At 42.8% G+C, this 18,604-nt stretch overlaps 2 protein-coding genes across 5 annotated transcripts in view; one reads left to right on the forward strand and one right to left on the reverse strand.

The window, feature by feature from the left end:
• The window catches only part of PITRM1 (pitrilysin metallopeptidase 1), a 35,047-nt gene extending 26,169 nt beyond the window's left edge, over positions 1-8,878 (forward strand). For both annotated transcript variants that reach the window (XM_059729163.1, XM_059729164.1), the window contains exons 22-27: positions 331-402; positions 1,170-1,282; positions 1,769-1,894; positions 3,680-3,825; positions 5,859-5,961; positions 8,374-8,878. In XM_059729163.1, the coding sequence (XP_059585146.1) occupies positions 331-402; positions 1,170-1,282; positions 1,769-1,894; positions 3,680-3,825; positions 5,859-5,961; positions 8,374-8,467 (654 nt within the window). In that variant the 3' untranslated portion in view covers positions 8,468-8,878. The remainder of the gene's footprint in view (positions 1-330; positions 403-1,169; positions 1,283-1,768; positions 1,895-3,679; positions 3,826-5,858; positions 5,962-8,373) is intronic.
• Positions 8,879-8,975: 97 nt separating this feature from the next.
• PFKP (phosphofructokinase, platelet) overlaps positions 8,976-18,604 on the reverse strand; it is an 88,977-nt gene continuing 79,348 nt past the window's right edge. For all 3 annotated transcript variants that reach the window (XM_006268139.4, XM_059729165.1, XM_006268138.4), the window contains 5 exons: positions 17,596-17,657; positions 15,359-15,470; positions 12,930-13,029; positions 11,862-11,967; positions 8,976-10,553 (listed from right to left, as the gene is read on the reverse strand). In XM_006268139.4, coding sequence (XP_006268201.1) covers positions 10,400-10,553; positions 11,862-11,967; positions 12,930-13,029; positions 15,359-15,470; positions 17,596-17,657 — 534 coding nt within the window. In that variant the 3' untranslated portion in view covers positions 8,976-10,399. The remainder of the gene's footprint in view (positions 10,554-11,861; positions 11,968-12,929; positions 13,030-15,358; positions 15,471-17,595; positions 17,658-18,604) is intronic.

An 18,604-nucleotide genomic window follows, 5' to 3' on the forward strand; every position in this document is an offset into this window, starting at 1 on the left:
CCTCAAAAACAAAAGCAAGTTTTGCATGTCACTGAGCCTCTGTACAGTGGAGGAAGGGCTGAGGCTTGGGAATGTGCACTTTGTAAAACAGCAGGCCTACCACACTTAAAGTACTTAAGCTATACTTTGGCCCAGTTAATAGCAGGTACCTGTGGGATTAAATCGTTTTAGAAATTGCCTTCTGAGTTTAAATGGAAACAAGGAACAAAACACCTTGATGTATTGGCTTGTAGAGGGAGGTGGTGAAAAGCTACTGTGGGGAAAGGAGGACATTTCTAACATTCCTTTCTGAATTGTTGAACTCTTTAACACAAAGCCCTGTCTTTGTAGAAGTATTTGGAGCCCAAAGCTACTGGAAATGAAACGCTTAATTGCTCACAAATCCCAAGGAAACTAATTACAGTAAGTATGGTTTCTTTGGTCAATTTCTGGATATTGTTGAGCAAATTTGTGCTTTTGCAGATAAATTTAAGCATGTTAGTGCCTCACTAAAATACATTAACTTGCTGGTTTCTTCCCTCAGCCCTACCTGTCATAATCTGTCATTCTACATACATTTCTTGGTATCTCCCTTTTGTCCCCCTTGACCCTTTGAAGATGGCTTAATTTTACTTCAATTCTCCTCGTTCATGAAACTCGTGCATACCTGCACACATGTATATCTACGTGAAGAGTAGAGGTTTTGGTGGGGGGAGTGTCATGTGGTTTTTTTCCTTATTTTCTGGTATTTTAATACATGATGTCAAATAGGGTAGCAGGGTGGAGGTGAAGTCAGGTGTGTTAGCGGCTATATTTTCGAGAGCATATGAGTAGAGAATTTTGAAAACGATTCAAATTGCAGAAGAAAGGCTATGCAAAAAAGAGCACACAGATTGCAAAGGTGAGCAATCCATATGGACGATGGTATCCACCTCCCATGTGCCAATTGGCCAAGGCAATTTAATTTTGGGATGCCTAATAATTTGGTAGTATTATAATGGACATTTGCTACATGCATTGTTCTGTAATGTTGGAAGCCAAAGTGGTACGTGAAATGGGAGACTGCAGGCATTTGAATGTAACGTGCTTTTCATGAGAAATCTGCAACAGCGCTAAAGTTCTCCAGTGACTGGACTGTCAGGTCTACGTACGGTCTCTTCTGACTGCCACAAAAATGCTCTTTCTCTAAGGAACCAACTTTCCAGCCATGTCAGATGAAGACCCATTTTATCCTTTCTTTCCCTGTGAATTATATCGGTGAATGCATTCGCACCGTTCCTTACACGGCACAAGACTATGCCAGGTAAGAGATGGAAAAAGATCAGCTCTTGTGGGTCCCCAGGGAAATAAAACTGACTTAGATTCAGGCTAAAATCTATTACGCAAAAAATACTTTGACCTATTATTACTGATGAACCCCTTCAGAAGCAGTCTTCTGATTTTTGTGGTTTGATTGTGTTTAATACCTCTGGGAATATCACCTGATTGGGAAGGTGTAGTAACTGGATCACACTCGGCCTTCCCATCTGGAGAAAGGTAAAATTTCAGTAAGTGATGGAAAGTTTCAGGCTTTATTGCAGTACTGTTATAACAGACCTTAGGGTATCTTATTGGAAGACGGGGCAAGTGAAAATTCTTTGTTTTTTGTCCTTTTTCACTGCTATCACCATAAGGTGCAATAAGGAAAACTGCTTGTATTTGGATCTTTGCAATAGAACTGGTAGATTTTTCTGCCAGGCACCAGCTACCACATTGAACTAATTTGCTATTGCTTCTTCTCTTGTTTCAGCCTTCGGATCCTTGCACGGTTGATGACAGCTAAATTCCTGCATAGAGAAATTAGAGAGAAAGGAGGCGCTTATGGTGGCGGAGCCAAACTCAGTCACAGCGGTGTACTCACTTTCTACTCTTACCGGTAACATGAAGTAACTTGCTCTTGATGTCAGAGAGATCTGTCACTTGATTCCAGCCTTCCTCCTCTTCTCTTGCTTTGCCTACTGTGCAGCAAAGCCATAGTCAGCAAAACCCATCCCCCTGTTTCCTGCCCCTTACTGGGCATTGTTTCCCCTCTTCTCAACAAGTGGCAGCATTTGCTCTCGCTTGGTGTGATGTGGCTTCAGTGCAGTTTTACCCCAGCTTAATCTGTATGCCGCCGTCCGCTTGTTTCTGTTGGGCATAGATTAGAGCAGAAAAAGGAGGCTTGAGGCATTTGAACAGCATTTTGAGGGAAGAGGTGGAGTATAGATCTGAGCGCTAGAAACTGGCTTCTTCCTGAAGCCCATCTTTACTGATACAGAAACAGCCATGCTATCTAAGTGACAGAGCTGGAGTCCTACAGGAAAAACTTGGTTGTAGCAGGAAGTGGTGCTGATGTCTGGCCAGGTCACACTTTTCTTCTTCATGACATCCCTGAAAAATTGTCGTGGCAGGGTTTTTACTGAGGCTTTTGGCTGCTAATAGACAGAAGAACAAAGCAGACTGAGTTAAAAGGTGGGGAGAGGACTTACCATGTGTCAGCTGCCCTGTCATGCCTGCTCCTATTCAAGGCAAGTGGAAGCAAAACCAAGAGGTTTACCCCTGAACGAGACAGGGTTGAGTTCCTGTAATTTAGCTTCTACCTCCTAAAAGATAAAAGTGAACACAGCATGATAAGCTTCCCCTTTAACACTGTAATTTGTTCATACCTTGTGGCTTTTGTTTTTTGATTGAGACTTGAATTGGCAATCTTAATGGTGTGTAGCAATTAACCCAGTGACTCTTCACCAGAAGAGGGGTGTGTGGACAGGCACCTAGACTAATTAAATAGTTATCCTGGACCAAACGTAGCTTAGCATAATCCCCATGGAAGGCACTAGGCTAAATTTGGTAGATCAGTAAGCACTGAGAAATGTTAAAGTTGCAACTAAAATGTGTACCACTTTGCACTTCAGTCGGTACACTGAGTAGGTGCCTCAGGCTGAAGTGGCAGGGGGAGAAGGTACAGTGGGGAAAAGGATATATCATAAGATAAGAACTGCCTGACCTGCATTATGCTACATCATCCCCAGAGCTTGTAGAGCAAATTAATCTCTGGAGTAAGTGGCACAGCGGCGGTGACACCTGCTTATGCCAGGCAGGAGGTTTGTGTCTTCATTATAAACTGTATTTGTTTGTACATCTTGTGAATCCCAAATCTGGGCAAGTTGCCTAGAAACTACTTGCAGCATTGCTGAGTCTGACCGTCTCCGTCTCCCTAAAATTCTCCCATAATTGCTGTGAAATAAAATATTCCCTCTCTTGAATTAGCACAGTGTTTCTACATGCTGTAGAAAGGCAGGTTTCTTCCATTGCTATAATCCCTTAGGAAAGAGATGGTAGAAACTGGAAATTCATAGAATTAGTTTCCTTAGCCCACGTGAAGATTAGGGTTTATGAACCAATACAGGTGCAGCAGCAAACAGCTGTATGGCACCACGGCAGTGCTCCGACCGAGTAGAAAAGTGGTGTTCTTTGAAGCAGAAGCCTTAGCAGACTGTAAATTAAATGGTGCAAACCATGCATATAGAGTAGAACCTGGATATGTGCATGTGTGGTCTAGATGCCGTCTGCAAAATTGAAGTGACTTTGAATGAAGGGAGACTTGCTCCGAACTTAAATTTGTACCGTCTGCACAGACTTAGTTGGCATTGTGACACAAAAATGACTCATTTTTGGTTTTTAGAGATCCAAATTCTTTAGCAACCTTGACGACTTTTGAAAAAGCAGCTGACTGGGTAAAATCTGGAGACTTCACACAGCAGGACATAGACGAAGCCAAGCTGGCGGTGTTTGCAGCTGTGGATGCTCCCACCGCTCCTTCGGACAAAGGTACTTTCTAAGTAGACTGTTGACCCACCTGGGGCTTCAAAACCGTCTCCTGAGTAGATGAACCAAGTGATGTCCTAGTCTACAGATTTCATTGCTTTTACAAGCTCATGTTTCTCTTCAAGGATTTAACATATCGGTTATTGTTTCTATAAAGCTCCAGTTACTGCTGCCCATCTCGGAAAGGCCATCGGTGGGCAGTTTAGTCAGTGAAATACGTTTATTGCTACTGGTGAAGAGAGTAGTTATGGGGAGGAGACATGAAAGACATAACTTTCAGCTGCTTTTCTAAGCCTAAAAAAAGATAAAATCTCTTCTAGGAGCTTGGATTTGTAGGTGTCTCTCCTTGTTTAATGGAATACTTGGGAGAGTTTAAGGATCTTTCCCATTTTAGCCAAATATGGTTTGATCCTGAATTTGCTTAGCCTCCCTGCTTCAATCCACTAGTCGTTAGAGCTGAGTAAAGTATAAATGTGTCTGGTGCTATGGATGAACTTCAAGCAGAGCACATAGATATATGTCTGGAAAGCTAGCCCCAGGCTTGCCCGTTTCACCACGAATGGTAGCCAATTCCTGCATTCTTTGCAGCTTGTTCATGTTTCCTTCTGAGGACCCTTTTATACACAAGCAATTCCGCATAGTTTGTGTTTAGGGAAAACTGCTTTTTCCTGTTGATAATCCAAACTGAAACCTAATCAAGGGAGGTGTATAAATAAACAAACACCCAAAGTTAAAAAATCAGGTTTTGTTTTTAAATAGCCTGACTTGTGCTAAACCCTTTAGCTTTGGAAAGCAGAAAAGGCTAACTGCAGTTTACTTTTCATGCTTCAAGCTAAAATGTGAGGCCTCTAAGCTTAGGCAATGAAAATAGCCTAGTTACTTTCAAAGTTTAGATGCCCTAATGTGAGCCAGAGGGCTTTGCCACACAGTGATGACTTGTAAGAGGGTGGCATTTCTTGTCTTCTGGTGCTGAGCTGCCTGCCACTCCTGTGATGACTGGGCTTGGACAGGTTAAACTAGAATGACTTGACTGGTATAGGGCGGTGTGGATGAGTGGAGTTCTCTTCTGTATATAACTTTTTATATAAACTCCTGTCAGGGTTGGTGTTCTTAGCATGTATCCTGAGAACTGAGGAGATGGCTCAGGGTCCCGTCCAGTTCCTGAATCAGCTGAAGCTTAAAGGGAACAGAATGCCCCGATTCTCTCCTCCTAGATAGGATGGAGAATAAAAACTGAGTAACAGTATACCATATCATAACCACATGCCGATCGCTTGATGTTACCTTCCTTGGGTCATTGTTTCACATTATGCACGATTGCTTGGAAGCTGTTTGATCATTCAGTGAAATGACTTTTGTGTAGGTGAAATATTGCTGTGTTTGTGTTCATAATTATGTATGTCATAGGAAAAGAAACACGAGTCACATCTTTGTTTTAGCACTTTGATTACAGCTGGTCATAAGCCTCAGCAGAAGGATTTGTCTTTGGAACAACAGTTCTGCTGTAACTGAAATATCTCCCTGAAACTGTCAGTTTGGCTAAAATTTCATTTGGGAGCATTAGAAAAAGCAGGATGGCAAACAGCTGGGCTTTAGACCTTGCAGGGCAGTGACAATGCTGTTACTTCTCTTCTGTAAATAACTTTTTATATAAACTCCTGTCGGGGTTGGCATTCTTAGTATGCATCTCTTTTTTTGTTTTGTTTTAGACAAAAATTTAATTTATACAAATAAATGAATTTTTTTAATGATTTTATGCACAAAAAGAAGAAATATCTGGGGTTAGTCGCAATATGGCATTTCAAATTGAAAAATAATTCAAACTGTCATCCACAGAACAGAATTCCTGTTCTTTGACTTCGGTGTTGACACTTGTTAAGTAGAAAGATGTACGGCTTGTACGTGGTGACCATTACCTAGCTGAAGGATGTATTCCTTCCTTCCTCTCCCTCTTTGGTTTATCCAGTGCACATGTCTGCTTTTATCCTAGAATGCCTAAAGACTTGACACTTACCAAGTCATATTTTTATTTTAAGGAATGGATCACTTCTTGTTTGGGATCTCTGATGAGATGAAGCAGACGCACAGGGAACAGCTTTTTGCTGTGAGCCGTGAAAACCTGATGGATGTGGCAAACAAGTGAGTCTGTGCTCGTTTTAGAAATGCAGACTAGGTTTACTTGCAAGAATCTGATAGAGGAAAATGCTTCAATTGCTGGGAATAGTCTGACTCGCCAAACTCCCAGACAAGTCATTGCCATCTCTCTCCGGTGGCCTTTAAGCCACTATAAAGTAATTGTTTCTGTATTCACTTCATGACCTCACTATGCCTGAGTCATTATTTTCCAATTAGGGACAAAAAAAAGTCTGAGGCATCCAGTACAGAACATATTGGTACTAAAACCCAAAATTGTGATTCCAAAATCTGTCACTCAGCTGCCTCCTGACACTGGAGATGCCTCAACTTGTTAGGTACCTCACTCTTTGCACTGGGGGTTCCCTGCAGTTCTGCCTTGTCCATGCCTGTTTTGCCCCAGTCTGACCTGAGGCATCTACCTCCTTCCAAAACCCCACTTGGATCCAGAAACTAAGTGGAGCTCTGCAGGGAGCCCAGTCCTTTATGGGCACTGAAGCGACAGCATGAACTCAGCCCAGACTGTTGAAGCCAGGAAGTGAGAGACATGCTGTTCTTGCCCTTCTTTGGACTCAGGAGAATCCTAGCCAACACTTTTTAGCTGCTTCATCATTGCTTCTTGGACTGAATTTGACACTGGATAAAAACCAGAAATAATCCTGAGAGTCTGCCTGGAGCTCAAGACTTCCCTTGTTAGCTGAAAGGTCTAACCACAAAATTACAGAGCCAGGCTCTTCCTTGCTTTATGTTCCTAGCCCCATGACACTTGAGGCAGATCCTTTTAGAGCTACTGCATTTTCTCACATACACACCCCCAAATAAGACATGCACCTTGTTTTGGGAAGGCTGAATGTAGAGAAAAAGATTTTTTTTTTTCCAGTTATGGTTGACTTAATGATTTAACATAAGGCCTGGAAACAAAGCATCCAAGAAGTGTGCCGTCCCAGGAAACAGTCTGGGTGAAATGATGGGAACTTCCTCGTGTGGCAGGACAACAGCAAGGCCAGGTCTCAGACACTTGCAAACCCAGGAGCATAACTGTTAGTTCTCTACTCTAAATAGCTCTTTATATAAATTCCTGTATATAATAAAGTACTGTTTCCACATCCCAAGCCTCATCAAGATACTAGAGACTGCATGCAGTTCACTTGCCCGGAGATAGCTTAGTTACTGCTTCAAGAACAAGCTACTGCAAGTTTCCCAGCAGCTGGAATAGGGTTAACAGAGGACTCTGCTTGCAGGGGCTGGAGAGAAATAGCAGTCATTAGAGCACAGTGTCTGCATGCTTCTACTCCAGCATTTTGGAAGGATGATTTTTTCTTGGGAAAGGGGCTTGTGAGTAAATAAGCCTAAGATTGAGCTTATTCTAGCTATTCAGGTCTGTGCCCAGTGGGGTAGGTGGTTTCAGCAAGTATAGAAAACAGATGATTTTGCTTTCCCTGATGTATGAAGTGTGATCTCCTCCCTTAAGATGAGTAATAGCAGTGTGATATTTCTGTCTTGCATCATACCTAATGGCTCCATATTAAAAGGCAGAACAAGATCCTTTTCTAGAAATTTTATGGGATAAATCCTGAACCCAGGAGTTCCTTTGTTTGTCATGAAATTACATTAAATTATTATTTCAGCAGTAGTGTAACTAGGGGTGGGTGAGTGAGGTACCAGCCCTGGGGACTGTTTTAAAAGGGGGTGCAACAACGGTAGCAGCTGTTGCTCCTGGCCCCACCTGGCCTTTTGTACTGCCCTACCTGCTGGCACTCAGGGTGCAAAACTTCCTAGTTTACCTCTGAATTTCATCCTAGAATTGAGAGGTGGCCAAGAGTTGTTACAGCATAGGCATTTCCCATCTGGGTTCCTCTATCGTGTTGCATACTCTTGATGGATTCCATTCTCCAAAACAGATAGGACTTAAATGTTGTACTGAACAGAAAAATCAAGAGACATCAAATCGGGTAAAAAGGAGGGAAGAAATGCCTTAAGTTTGTCTGCAAACAGATGAATTTTTCATAACTACAGTATCTGCTTTAAAAGCAGGCCTGGCGAGATGTGGCTAGGAACAAGAACATTTAAGAAACAGTTTGGGCTTTGATTTCTGAGATCTTCACCGTCTCCCTGTATTCCCATAACTGTCATGTGACAGAGGAACAGAAGAGACTGACAAACCAAAAAGCTTGATCATTTAGAATTTTTCAACAATACTGCACATTTCTCCTGCTGGTTTTTTCCCTGTTGGTTAGTAATCTTGGCCACGGGGAAGGTACCTGATGAAAGGACGTATGATGGAAAGCAATTGTTGTAATTGAGACGATGCTGTACAAACGAGAACTTTCACAGAGCAGAAAGTGGATGGATGGGGTCTTTACTTTCTAATATGTAGCAGTTGAAAGTAGATAAAATGACACTAACTTTCTTTTGCAGATACCTGGCAGCTGGGAAGAGCACACGAGGTCTAGCTATCCTGGGCCCAGAAAACGCAGACATTGCCAAAGATCCCTCATGGGTCAAGCGATGAGTTAGTGCTGAGCATCTGGCTTCAACTCCAAAACAAGCGGATTCACATGACCTTAATGAGTATTAGAATTTTTTATTTTTAAGTCTGTGATGGTCCAAGTTGTTGTTACAACTTCTGCTCCACATACAACAAGCCATTTGGCTGCCTTTTCTCCAGTAACCCATGAGTTTTGATTCAACTATGTGAAGGAAGATTTGTCTTTACAGTTGCCTAGGATTTCAAAGTGAAAGCTACCTGATCATCTATGGTTTGGTTTCTACCTATTGACTAACCTCAGTGGCACAAGTGCAAGCTATATAAATGAAATATTTTTGTAAAAGTAGAACTTGAACCATGTTTATTTGAAATCATGCCTGTTACAGTGTCTTTTTAAACATCAGCTGTTGGATATAAAGAGCTTTAAGTATTAAACTGGTCCTTTGTAGTTCGTTCTTGGTACAATTAATTTTTCACAGCATAACAAGATAGGAAACTTTAAGTTTTGCATCGTTGTAGGGCTGTTGGTTCAATAGACTGTTTGCACTACTATTTGGTAGTTTGAGGACATGGATAAATGCTCAGGTTTTGTGCTGTATATTACATGACTACTACCTATAACAGCAGTTCCCCGCAACCATGCTTCCCCTGTAGGTAACTAATTCATAAACTGCTATTTTGATGAGCACTCATTTGTGTAAGGTTTTTTCTTCTGTTCAGTAAAGTTTGGCCAGAGGTAAATCTGGTTAATCAACGTGATAAAAGTAGATACATGACCATGGTATAGGGGAAAAAAGTGTTATTAATGTGACTCAGCCTCATGGTAAAACTGGAATGTCATAATGGATCACAGGCAACTGTGGCTGTATTTCAGGGTTACCTTCCTGCCTCATAGAAAAGTTACTGGTCTCTAGAAGAAACAGGCAGCTGTGCAGGTATGTCCATCCTCTGCTGCCCAGAGCAATGGCTGCTATAAGTGCTTTAGCTGTCGCCTAATAGTAATTTTAACATGCAACTTTCCATACCCCACTGGAAGAGGAAAAAGGGGTTCAAAATGAATAGTTTTGAAGTGCGAATGTTGCGAAAGAAGTCGCAGCTGTTCTTAAGGACTCGTACTCTAAGCACTTTCCCTTCCCCATGCCTCAAGTGCTAGAAATCCTCTTATATTTCCCAGAATATTGTCCTAACAACCAAGCTGCAGGGCAGGAATGGCTGAAAGCAGCTACCAGCCTACAGAAGTAGAACATGAGGTCAAGAGAATATTATTTCATGGCTAAAGGCAGGGGTTCTCAAACTGGGTAACACACCCCCAGGGGGGTCGCGAGCAACTTTTAAAAGGGGGCTGCAAAATTCCCAGTGGGTATGCATGGGGAAGCATTGAGTGGTAGATGGCAGTGGCGGCTGCTGCATACAAGCTCCCCATCCCCCGCTGCTGCCATCCAGTACTTGGGCATCACAACATTTGAGAACCCCTGGCTTAAGGTTTAAAAACTAAGTACTACATAGGTATCTTAGCAGTGAAGTAGAATTTGCACTGAAGAACACACAAATACTTATATTATTTGTTTGCAAGGGTACTTTATTCCACTTCGGGTACATAAACATAACCTGTAATTTGACATAAAGCTAGCCTTCTACATATACTTGGAGTGTGAATACTCTTGGATACGAAGTGCAATAAATGAATAGATTATCACACTGAGTGCATAGAATTATGTTGAACTTACTGTTGATAAAGGATTGCCTCGGTAACTGATGCGTGTTTGTTAGATGCTAGGGTTTCTGTCAAACCTAAGACAAATACTGGGCAAGGAATCTGAGATTTTAAATTTCTTATTTCACATAAAGTGCTGATACAATAATTTAAGTGTTACAAAACAAAGCTGTAACCAATATATTCTAAAGCATTGTTACACACAATGTAGGTCTATTACAACTGTATCTAAAAGGATTCCTTTAGATGGCCCCAGTTTCTGCTTCTTTCGGTCTATGCATTGCTACATGCTCCAGCTGCCCTGAATCGGAGACGTCGTAGCTAGTCTTGTATTTGGCCAGAATTTTCATCAGGGGCCGGAGTTTCAGCCACCATTGTTCCTTAGCAATTCTGTGCCTGTTTAGGAAGTGAGGAAAAGAAAGCAGTCAAAGCTGTTCTGTATGAACTACCCCAAATTCTCTTAATTAGAGAATTAAAGTTAATTCACAAAATTAAAGTCGACTTTGTTCTAATTCTGCCGTTGCAGGTAGCACAATTCATTTAAGTGTGCATCAATGGCCAAATCCTGCTTGTATCTTTGTATGACACCTCCACTTACTGAAAGAAGCATGGAGTAGACAAAAGCCAAACTGAATAAAAAGGAAGAAAATACTCGAGAGGCAGGTGGGCATGTATAATAAGTTAGTTGTAATGATAATCTGTTGCAACACCTTAGATCAGAGGTGCAGGCCAGATGTGGCCTCTGAAGCTGGTATTAATGGTCTGTCACTGGCATGCGAACGCTCCTGTCAATGAATTCAGTGACGAAGGAAAGGAGGGTTATGAGCAAGGTTTATCTGTGCTGACTTGCTAGAGATGTTAGCTTTCAGGCAGCTCTAGAGCTCAGGGACTAAATACAGCTGCCATTTGTCTCCTGCTCCCCCTTGCTGAGCTGAATTCAGCAGCATGGAAAAAAGATGACAAGTGGCAGAGACAGCAGCACTCAGCTCCTGGTCTCCAGAGCTTCATTAAGTCTTTTGGCTCTGTGACACATCAATAAGGACACTGGCTGGAGCCACAGCTTTTGTGTAGCTTTGGAGCCAGGAAGCTAAACGTCATTGCCATTTGCTTTGCCTCCTCCTCCTCCTCATTGAATTCAGGACCAGGCAAAAGACAGCAGCAATGGTGGTGCTCAGCTCCTGGGCTCCAGAGCTGCACAAAAGCTGTGGCCACAACCAGAGCTCATGCTGGCGAGCTCAGACTTTTCAAGCAACTCCAGAGCCCAGGGGCTGAATGTTGATGCTGCTCTTGAGACCTTGTATAGTGCTCTTCTATGCCTCCCTTGGCCTATTTCTGATTTTAAAGTTTGGCTTGCTTGTTAAAAAAAAAAAAAAAAGAGCACTACTGCCCTAAATAGTAACTGCTGAGAGATTTGTAAGCACCTGTAGGAGTAGACTGGGAGGAGAGATTTAGGAGGAGAGGATGGGGTATTGTGTGAATTCTGAGAAGTCTCCCAGAGCATTAGGGCCAGTGTGAAATGAGTCTTTGAAGGTGCTTATGGGAAAAATGGATGATCAAATCCAATATTTTTAGTGCTGCAATCAAAAACTTTAGCCAGGGCTATGTGGTAGAGCATCTTAAAGGTGGGACAAGGAGATTGTGCCAGATGTGATGGAAGAGAAGGCTGCTGGAAGAGGAAGGCCCCAGAGGGCCTTTTTTACTTACACAAAGTCTGTTTCACCCTTAAGCTCAGCCACAGGTTGGAAAACAAGATTGCGCCGGCGCATTCCCAGCAGACAAACAGTGTCATCAGTGTTGGCAAATACTTTTCCTAAAAGGGAGAAAAAAATAGTTTTAGTTTCCTACTCTATTACATCCACAGGGGCAAATTACCTCTTTTCTCTTGAAAACAAATGTAGGAGTAAATCCCTGGGAGGATTCTTAATTCTGTTCAGTTTAAAATGGACAGTAATGGTTGAATTAGTACTTTAATGATGTTAGGAAGATCTTCATTTCAATGAATTAGTTTGATGATTGAGCAATAAAACGTAATGAACTTAACTGATTATACTTCCCAAAATGATGCCACATGAACTCAAATTTTAGATTAGATTTCCCTTGGTAAATAGTGCCTTATGAAACAATTCCTAAAGAAGAGATATTACCTTCTTCTGTGTTCCATGCAGCCACCAAGAAGCAAAACAAAAAAGAACACATGTAACTATGACATCATCAATTCCTGTAAATATGAAAAACTGACTCAACTAACAAAATCGCACTCAAACCATGGTCAGCAGTATTAGAGTCCCTTTAGTATATTTTTTTTGGTCCCAGCTAACTAGAAACACATTAAGACAGCAGTCAGCAACCTTTTTAGGTCCTGGAGTGACCTGGCTCGGGTCAGAGGCAGGAAGGCAGTGACTCGGCTGCCTCTGCGGCTCTTCCCAACAACAGTGGCTCCCCACAGGAATGTGACTGCTGCTGAAGTCCCCTGCCACTGAATACCACCAAAGCCTCATGTCTGCAGGTCAGATCTATGACTGGGCTGGATCTGGTCTGTGGGCCATAGGTTGCCAACCCCTGCATTAAGAAAATATTGCAGAAAGCTCAACTAAGCTAATGAGAATAGAAGAACTATACTGTACAACTATAACTGACAATTACTTAACTGGCTGCCATAGTTAGACTGTGCAAAAGTAATACAAACAAGTTCAGCAGACTGAGATGCTGACTTGTTCCAAGTTTACTAGAAGAAAAGAACATGATGGTAAAATAGCCAGAAGTATTGTGCACCTTTCCGGTATGTTTCCACAAGTTTCTTAGAGATCCACTGAATGGCTTTTGCAGAAATTTTCGTCCCAAAGTTTCTGTCAAACGGAGAAGGGGCACCACCCTGCCAAAGTTCAAAATGCAATTGCAGATCAGTTGGGGGTTAACTTTGCATGCATGCCTTTCAGTTCCACCCACTGTGTTTCGTCTTAACTGCTGCGCAGAGCCAGCCTTAAGGAAAATGATATCCTGGGCAAACTTGTTTTTTGGTGCTTCCCCACCATATTTTGGTGCCCCCTTCTCTCCCCAACTCAGCACTGCTGCTGCAAGCAGAGGCTGGTGGGCAGGGTCACTGGGTGCAGTCCAGTGGGGAGGCAGAGCAGCATGGTGCACTAGGCAGGTAGGTGGGCAGGCAGGCGCCACTGCTGCTGTGCAGGAGCAAGGCAGGTAACCCGGAGTAGGCACCACCCTGCCCACGTGCCCAGTCTGGCTCTTCCCGAGCAGTGGCTGGAGGCAGGGAGTGGGCTGGGCACTGCTCCTCCAGTCTCAGGTATGGCGGGGGGAGAGCACTGCTGTGAGTGCTGGCTGCTCATATGGTACCCTCCTGACCATGGTGCTTTGGGTGGTCACCCAACCTGCAGGCCACCTGTTGCTATGCCTGTCACCCTTTTGTCTGCCCTCTCCCCTGCCTTTTAAAAACACACCACACAGTCACACACACAACTGCATCAACTTCATGCCAAGACTCTCAATGTGGTGGTCTCTAAAGAAACCTTGATTTTTCACATGGACTTTTGGACCTATTGGTCCTAATTCTGCAACGTGCTTAGGACTAGATGTAGATGCCTGGAGGAACTTAGATGAATCTCGTTGCTTAAGTGCATACAGTGATCCAGAATAACTCCACTAAAGCAACCACAAAAGAAGCAACTAACTTCATTTTGGATTGCCAATATTCCTGGGTGCCTACACAAAGACTTCTGGCGTCAGAAGCTGGCTACCTAGTTCCTGCCTAAGCTCTGCTGTGATCCAGATACAAGGCACAGCAGCACCTAAACTCCACTGATCTGGTCTGTGTCCTCAATGATCATGGCTGCAACCTTTGTACTGAATGCAATGCTCTTGGCAGGCATTACCCAGTCAGCTGGAGGCATTACTCCTGCTCCCAGGATTATGTCTGTTTTTTCACCAATGTAATGTTTCCATCAGTTTAATATAAAATGCACAAGTGGTCCAGGGAGTGGAACTAGCACTCCTCTCTACCGGCTGAGCTACAGCCCATGCTCCCTCCTGTTTGCGCTCTTCCTGGCTGCAAAGTATTCCAGCTTCAGTAGGAGGGGGTGGAGACTGCCATTGCCCAGACTGCCATTCCTGGCAACTGGGGGATGTGAACTTCAATCCCATCAGGCCTAGAATTCAAGTCTCCCACTTTCTGGGCTCGATCTCCTAGGCACCATGTAACAGGTGAGCAGAATCACTAGTCTACCTCTACTCAGGTGCCTCAAAGGAGGACTCTGGACTGTAGTGCTGACCAAGGCACTTGCATTTCAGGAGATCGGGGCAGGAGTTCAAACATAACCCTGTGCTTAGCATTTCCTGTTGGCTAGCCCTATGCAGTCAGCTGTTCTCCAAAACACCTTTCAGAAGCACCACTGACATATAGGCAGTCTAAGCACCTAACCCTGTTTCATTATTTATTGGGGTACAGGTGTGCTAAAGGTTGAAGAGGCCTATGAGGCCAAGCTGGATTTTACCTCTAATCACATGTTGAACTGTCAGACTAAAAACAGATGTTGGATTTCCTTAGGGGCAAAGCCTTTTATCCTGGGATTCTACAGACTGAAATATTCAGTGCTCCACTTTAAGTACCTGTGAAGTATCTGAGGTATTACCTTCTTCCACTGGACAACTGGAGCTAATTCCAGGTAATTGCTGTTTCAGCTCTGTGTGTAAACACCTGTGTCCATCCTCCTACCCTCCCTGTTTTGATGGAGTCAGAGCCCAACACAATCTGTTTTTACCCACACTGAGACTTAACCATTTTGTGTGTGCGCGCGCGTGTGGTGAGGGGTGGGGAAAATCAGCCCAAATCCCACCTCTCTTAGTGTTCAAGTGGTGCTGAGATGCTGTGGGAACCTATGAGAGAGGTATTAAAATAAGTCTTTTTGGGGTATAAAAAGCCATTTGTATATAAAAAGTGACACTGTAGGAAAACAAAAGAGCAAAGCAGTTTTGGGGAGAAGGACCACAGATTCAGAAAGAATCTGCCGTGATTGCCTCTTAAAGGAAAATGAAGTGAGGCTAACAACATTAGGAGGAAAACCCTCTTTGTTACATTTATTTCATCTCGGGAGTAAAAACACATGTAGGTAAAATTGTTGGGAGTCCTAGAATTGGGCAGGCCCTTTACATGTACTCAATGACTAGTATCAATAGTTTTTAATCTCACTTACTTGTTGCATGTGACCCAATACATTCTTTCTGCAGTCAAACACACCTTTTCCTTCCTCAGAATACAGCTGATAGATGAAATCAGTTGTGTAATTCTCATTGCAGTTTTCATTCCTGTAACACCAAACACAGTCAGGCCAATTACAGTCAACAGATCAGTAAATAATAGCCTCCTTTACAAAACCAACGACACTAAGTGAGGGGCAGGTCCGACTCTGACAACTGTTATGCCAGCTCCCTGGGATCAGTCTGAAGGGCTCAGTTATTTCCAACTCTACCACGCCTATGTTTGGTCTTTCACAGTATGTGCAAATAATCGAGCAATTTTATTACAAAGACCTTGAAATCCATGTTCCAATACAGTGGGAGCCAACCTTTTGGCAGACATTACAAATTAGCTCCTCACCGTCCCCAAGTGCCAATTTAATCCCCTTCCCCTCTGTTTTCTGCCCCCAGCCCCACACTCCTTGCCTGATCGGCAGGCCTGCTTTCTGCTTCTTTCTCTGTTCCCTGCCCAACTATCTGCTCTGCTTTCTGTTCCCTGCCCTATCTGCCAGTGTGCTGCCTGTCCTCTCCCCAGTTTGCCATGTGTCACACACAGAGGCTGCCTGTGCACTTGTGGCACCCACGCTGCAGGCTGGACACCCCTTTTCTAATACATAAGAAGTCTATATCCACAGCTACAAAACTCAAGTTTCTCTCCCTTCATGTGTACTTTTGAAGATTAGATTAGCATGCTGAGTGAATAGGCCTGGTGATTTCCTGCTACAACTCATTTCTCAGACTCTGGAGCTTGCTTCCTAATTGTTTTAAGAGTAAGAAGTAAAGTCTGTGAAGAAACATAGCAAGGACCAGACAGGGTCTGACCAATGGTCCATCTAGTCTAATAGATGATGGTGAGGTTGCAATGGGTGAGAGCCGACTAGAGAAAAAAGGTAAGATTCAAAACCATGCTAGTTAACATGTCTTAAGATCATTGTGTAGAGACACAAAAATATTCTATTTAACTAGTGTTAGCTGTTAAAGTGCAAGCTGCCTTGCCTACACCAAGTTTTAGCATGCTGGTTACCAAGTTTTAACTATCTTCATTCCTAGTGAAGGCAAGGGAAAAAAGAAAGTGAGGCATATGGCCTCTTTCAGATCTTGACATCATTTACAGAAGAAATGATGGAAAGTCTGAATTGCAGATTAGTAGATTTTAAACATCCTTATTTGTTCCCAGTTTTATGAACCACATATGTCACTGTGATCAATTATTGCCCCAGATGTTTTAATACCAACCTATTACAAGTACTTGATAGTTACATTTATCATAAGATTTTTCTAGGCCTTCCTTACAACATCAGAACATAACTGATAACACTCATTTATGAGAGTTTTTAAGAGGTACATTTGAAGGTAGTGTGGCATCTTCTTGAAATTCCGCTTCTTGCTCATAGTCTCTATATGAGATTGAAGAGATCCAGAGCTCTGAAAGTTGAATTGATACAATGTGTGGAAACTCAGTTTAGGTGTCATGTGGGAAGGAAAAAGAGAAAATTAAGGTTTGATACAGATGCATCCAGCTTGTCTAGAACATAAGGCAGATGGAAATGCTGACAACATGCCTTTAGGCTGCCTTCATATAGGACAGACCAGAAGTATTCTTAAGAGTAAATAGTTCAAAATGTCACTGTAAGCCACTCTGACTAGATTAGGAGCAAAGTTAGCCAATATGAAGTTGACATGTAGGAAACTTCTTCACCTGTCAGGGTAAAGCTGACATGGCAATTTTTTTTTCTCTGACACCAGGTGAAGTCTGAAGTATGCCACTGTATGCAGATGATCAGAACAATGTGTGCGCGCCTCAAGACATTCCAAGCGCTAATTCAAATTTAAGAGCTGCACTGATCCTCTGCTGGCCCCTCAACACAGTAGTAAATGTTTCATCCTTAAAACATTAAAAAAAAAAAAATGAGCGCTTCGTGTAATCTCCTTTTTCCATTTTCTTCACTCTTCGGTTAAACTGCAACACTTGAAGGTATAATCTAAAACCCCAGATCATTACCAGAAAAGAGCTAAAATGAGAATTAAGCTTCAGTTTTTCATTTTGAGGGCTTAGATCAGATCCTCAGTTTCACTTTTTCTTCCACTATAAATTCCTGCTAAGAAAGTATTAAGCCTGTTCACTGATTCTACATGGCAACGAAGTTTGTAAAACACTTCATTTTCATGGAACAGTCTAAAGAAATGACCTTACCTCAGCACTAGACCACGCTGGATGCTGGTTTTCATCTTTTCCGTCAAATGTTCCACATTAGCCTAGAAAAAATAAGTGTGTTTTTAACAAGTCATGCAAACCATGCTGAAACAAACATGATAAATCTGCCATTCAAATGATCAACAATTTCTTGCATGTCCATCTGCACCTGATAAGAGTAAAAGTCACCAGTTTGAGGTTAATACTAACTTCTTCCACCAACCTCTACCAACAACTATTATTTCAATAGCACGCACTGCATTTTGGGTACATACAATCCAGTGGCAAAGCAGTGAGCTTGGTATCTTTGATGCATTTATTTACATGGGAACACAGGAATTTTGATGGCGAATCAAACCCTAAAATCGTCTAAATCCAGATGCCCGACTCCAGTGGGCAGTACAAGACCAGATACTTCTGAAGATGCATAAATCCTGCAGTAGATACATTTAGTATAGGTTGGACAGCCATTAGTCAGGGATGATCTAGGTGTAGCTATATCTATACTCTACTGTGGGCATTCCCCAGGCTTCTGGGCTTTGCTGATTGCTGCATGGAGCTGGGAAGGATTCCTCCCTCCCGCCCTCTTTTTCTGTTACAAATGTCAAGGTTGGGGGGTTTTTTCACTTTTCCTTAGAGGCATTGGGTGTTGGCTGTAGCCAGGATTGGGGATTCTGACTGGAGGATGCCAATGCTCCTGGTAGGACTAAAACCCAGAGGTTCCTGACTAGAGAATCTTGCCCCTCTGATCAGGGTTGGACCAATTGCCACATTTGGAGCCAGGAAGGAATTTTAACCCATGGCCAGACTGGTATGAACCATGGGGGTTTTTGCCTTCCCCTGTAGCAGGGGGAATGACCTTCTTCCTTGGTCTCTGAAACATATTTTAACAAACCCTGCAGCAGCAAGACACTGCCATTGTCCCCCTTGCTTTACCTGTGACAAGTTACAGTGCTATCTATGCCTTGTGGATCTGTAACAGGGTTGCCTATATAGTTTTAGTGATAGC

The sequence above is a fragment of the Alligator mississippiensis genome, chromosome 5 (assembly GCF_030867095.1).
Source record: "Alligator mississippiensis isolate rAllMis1 chromosome 5, rAllMis1, whole genome shotgun sequence".
Taxonomy (NCBI): domain Eukaryota; kingdom Metazoa; phylum Chordata; order Crocodylia; family Alligatoridae; genus Alligator; species Alligator mississippiensis.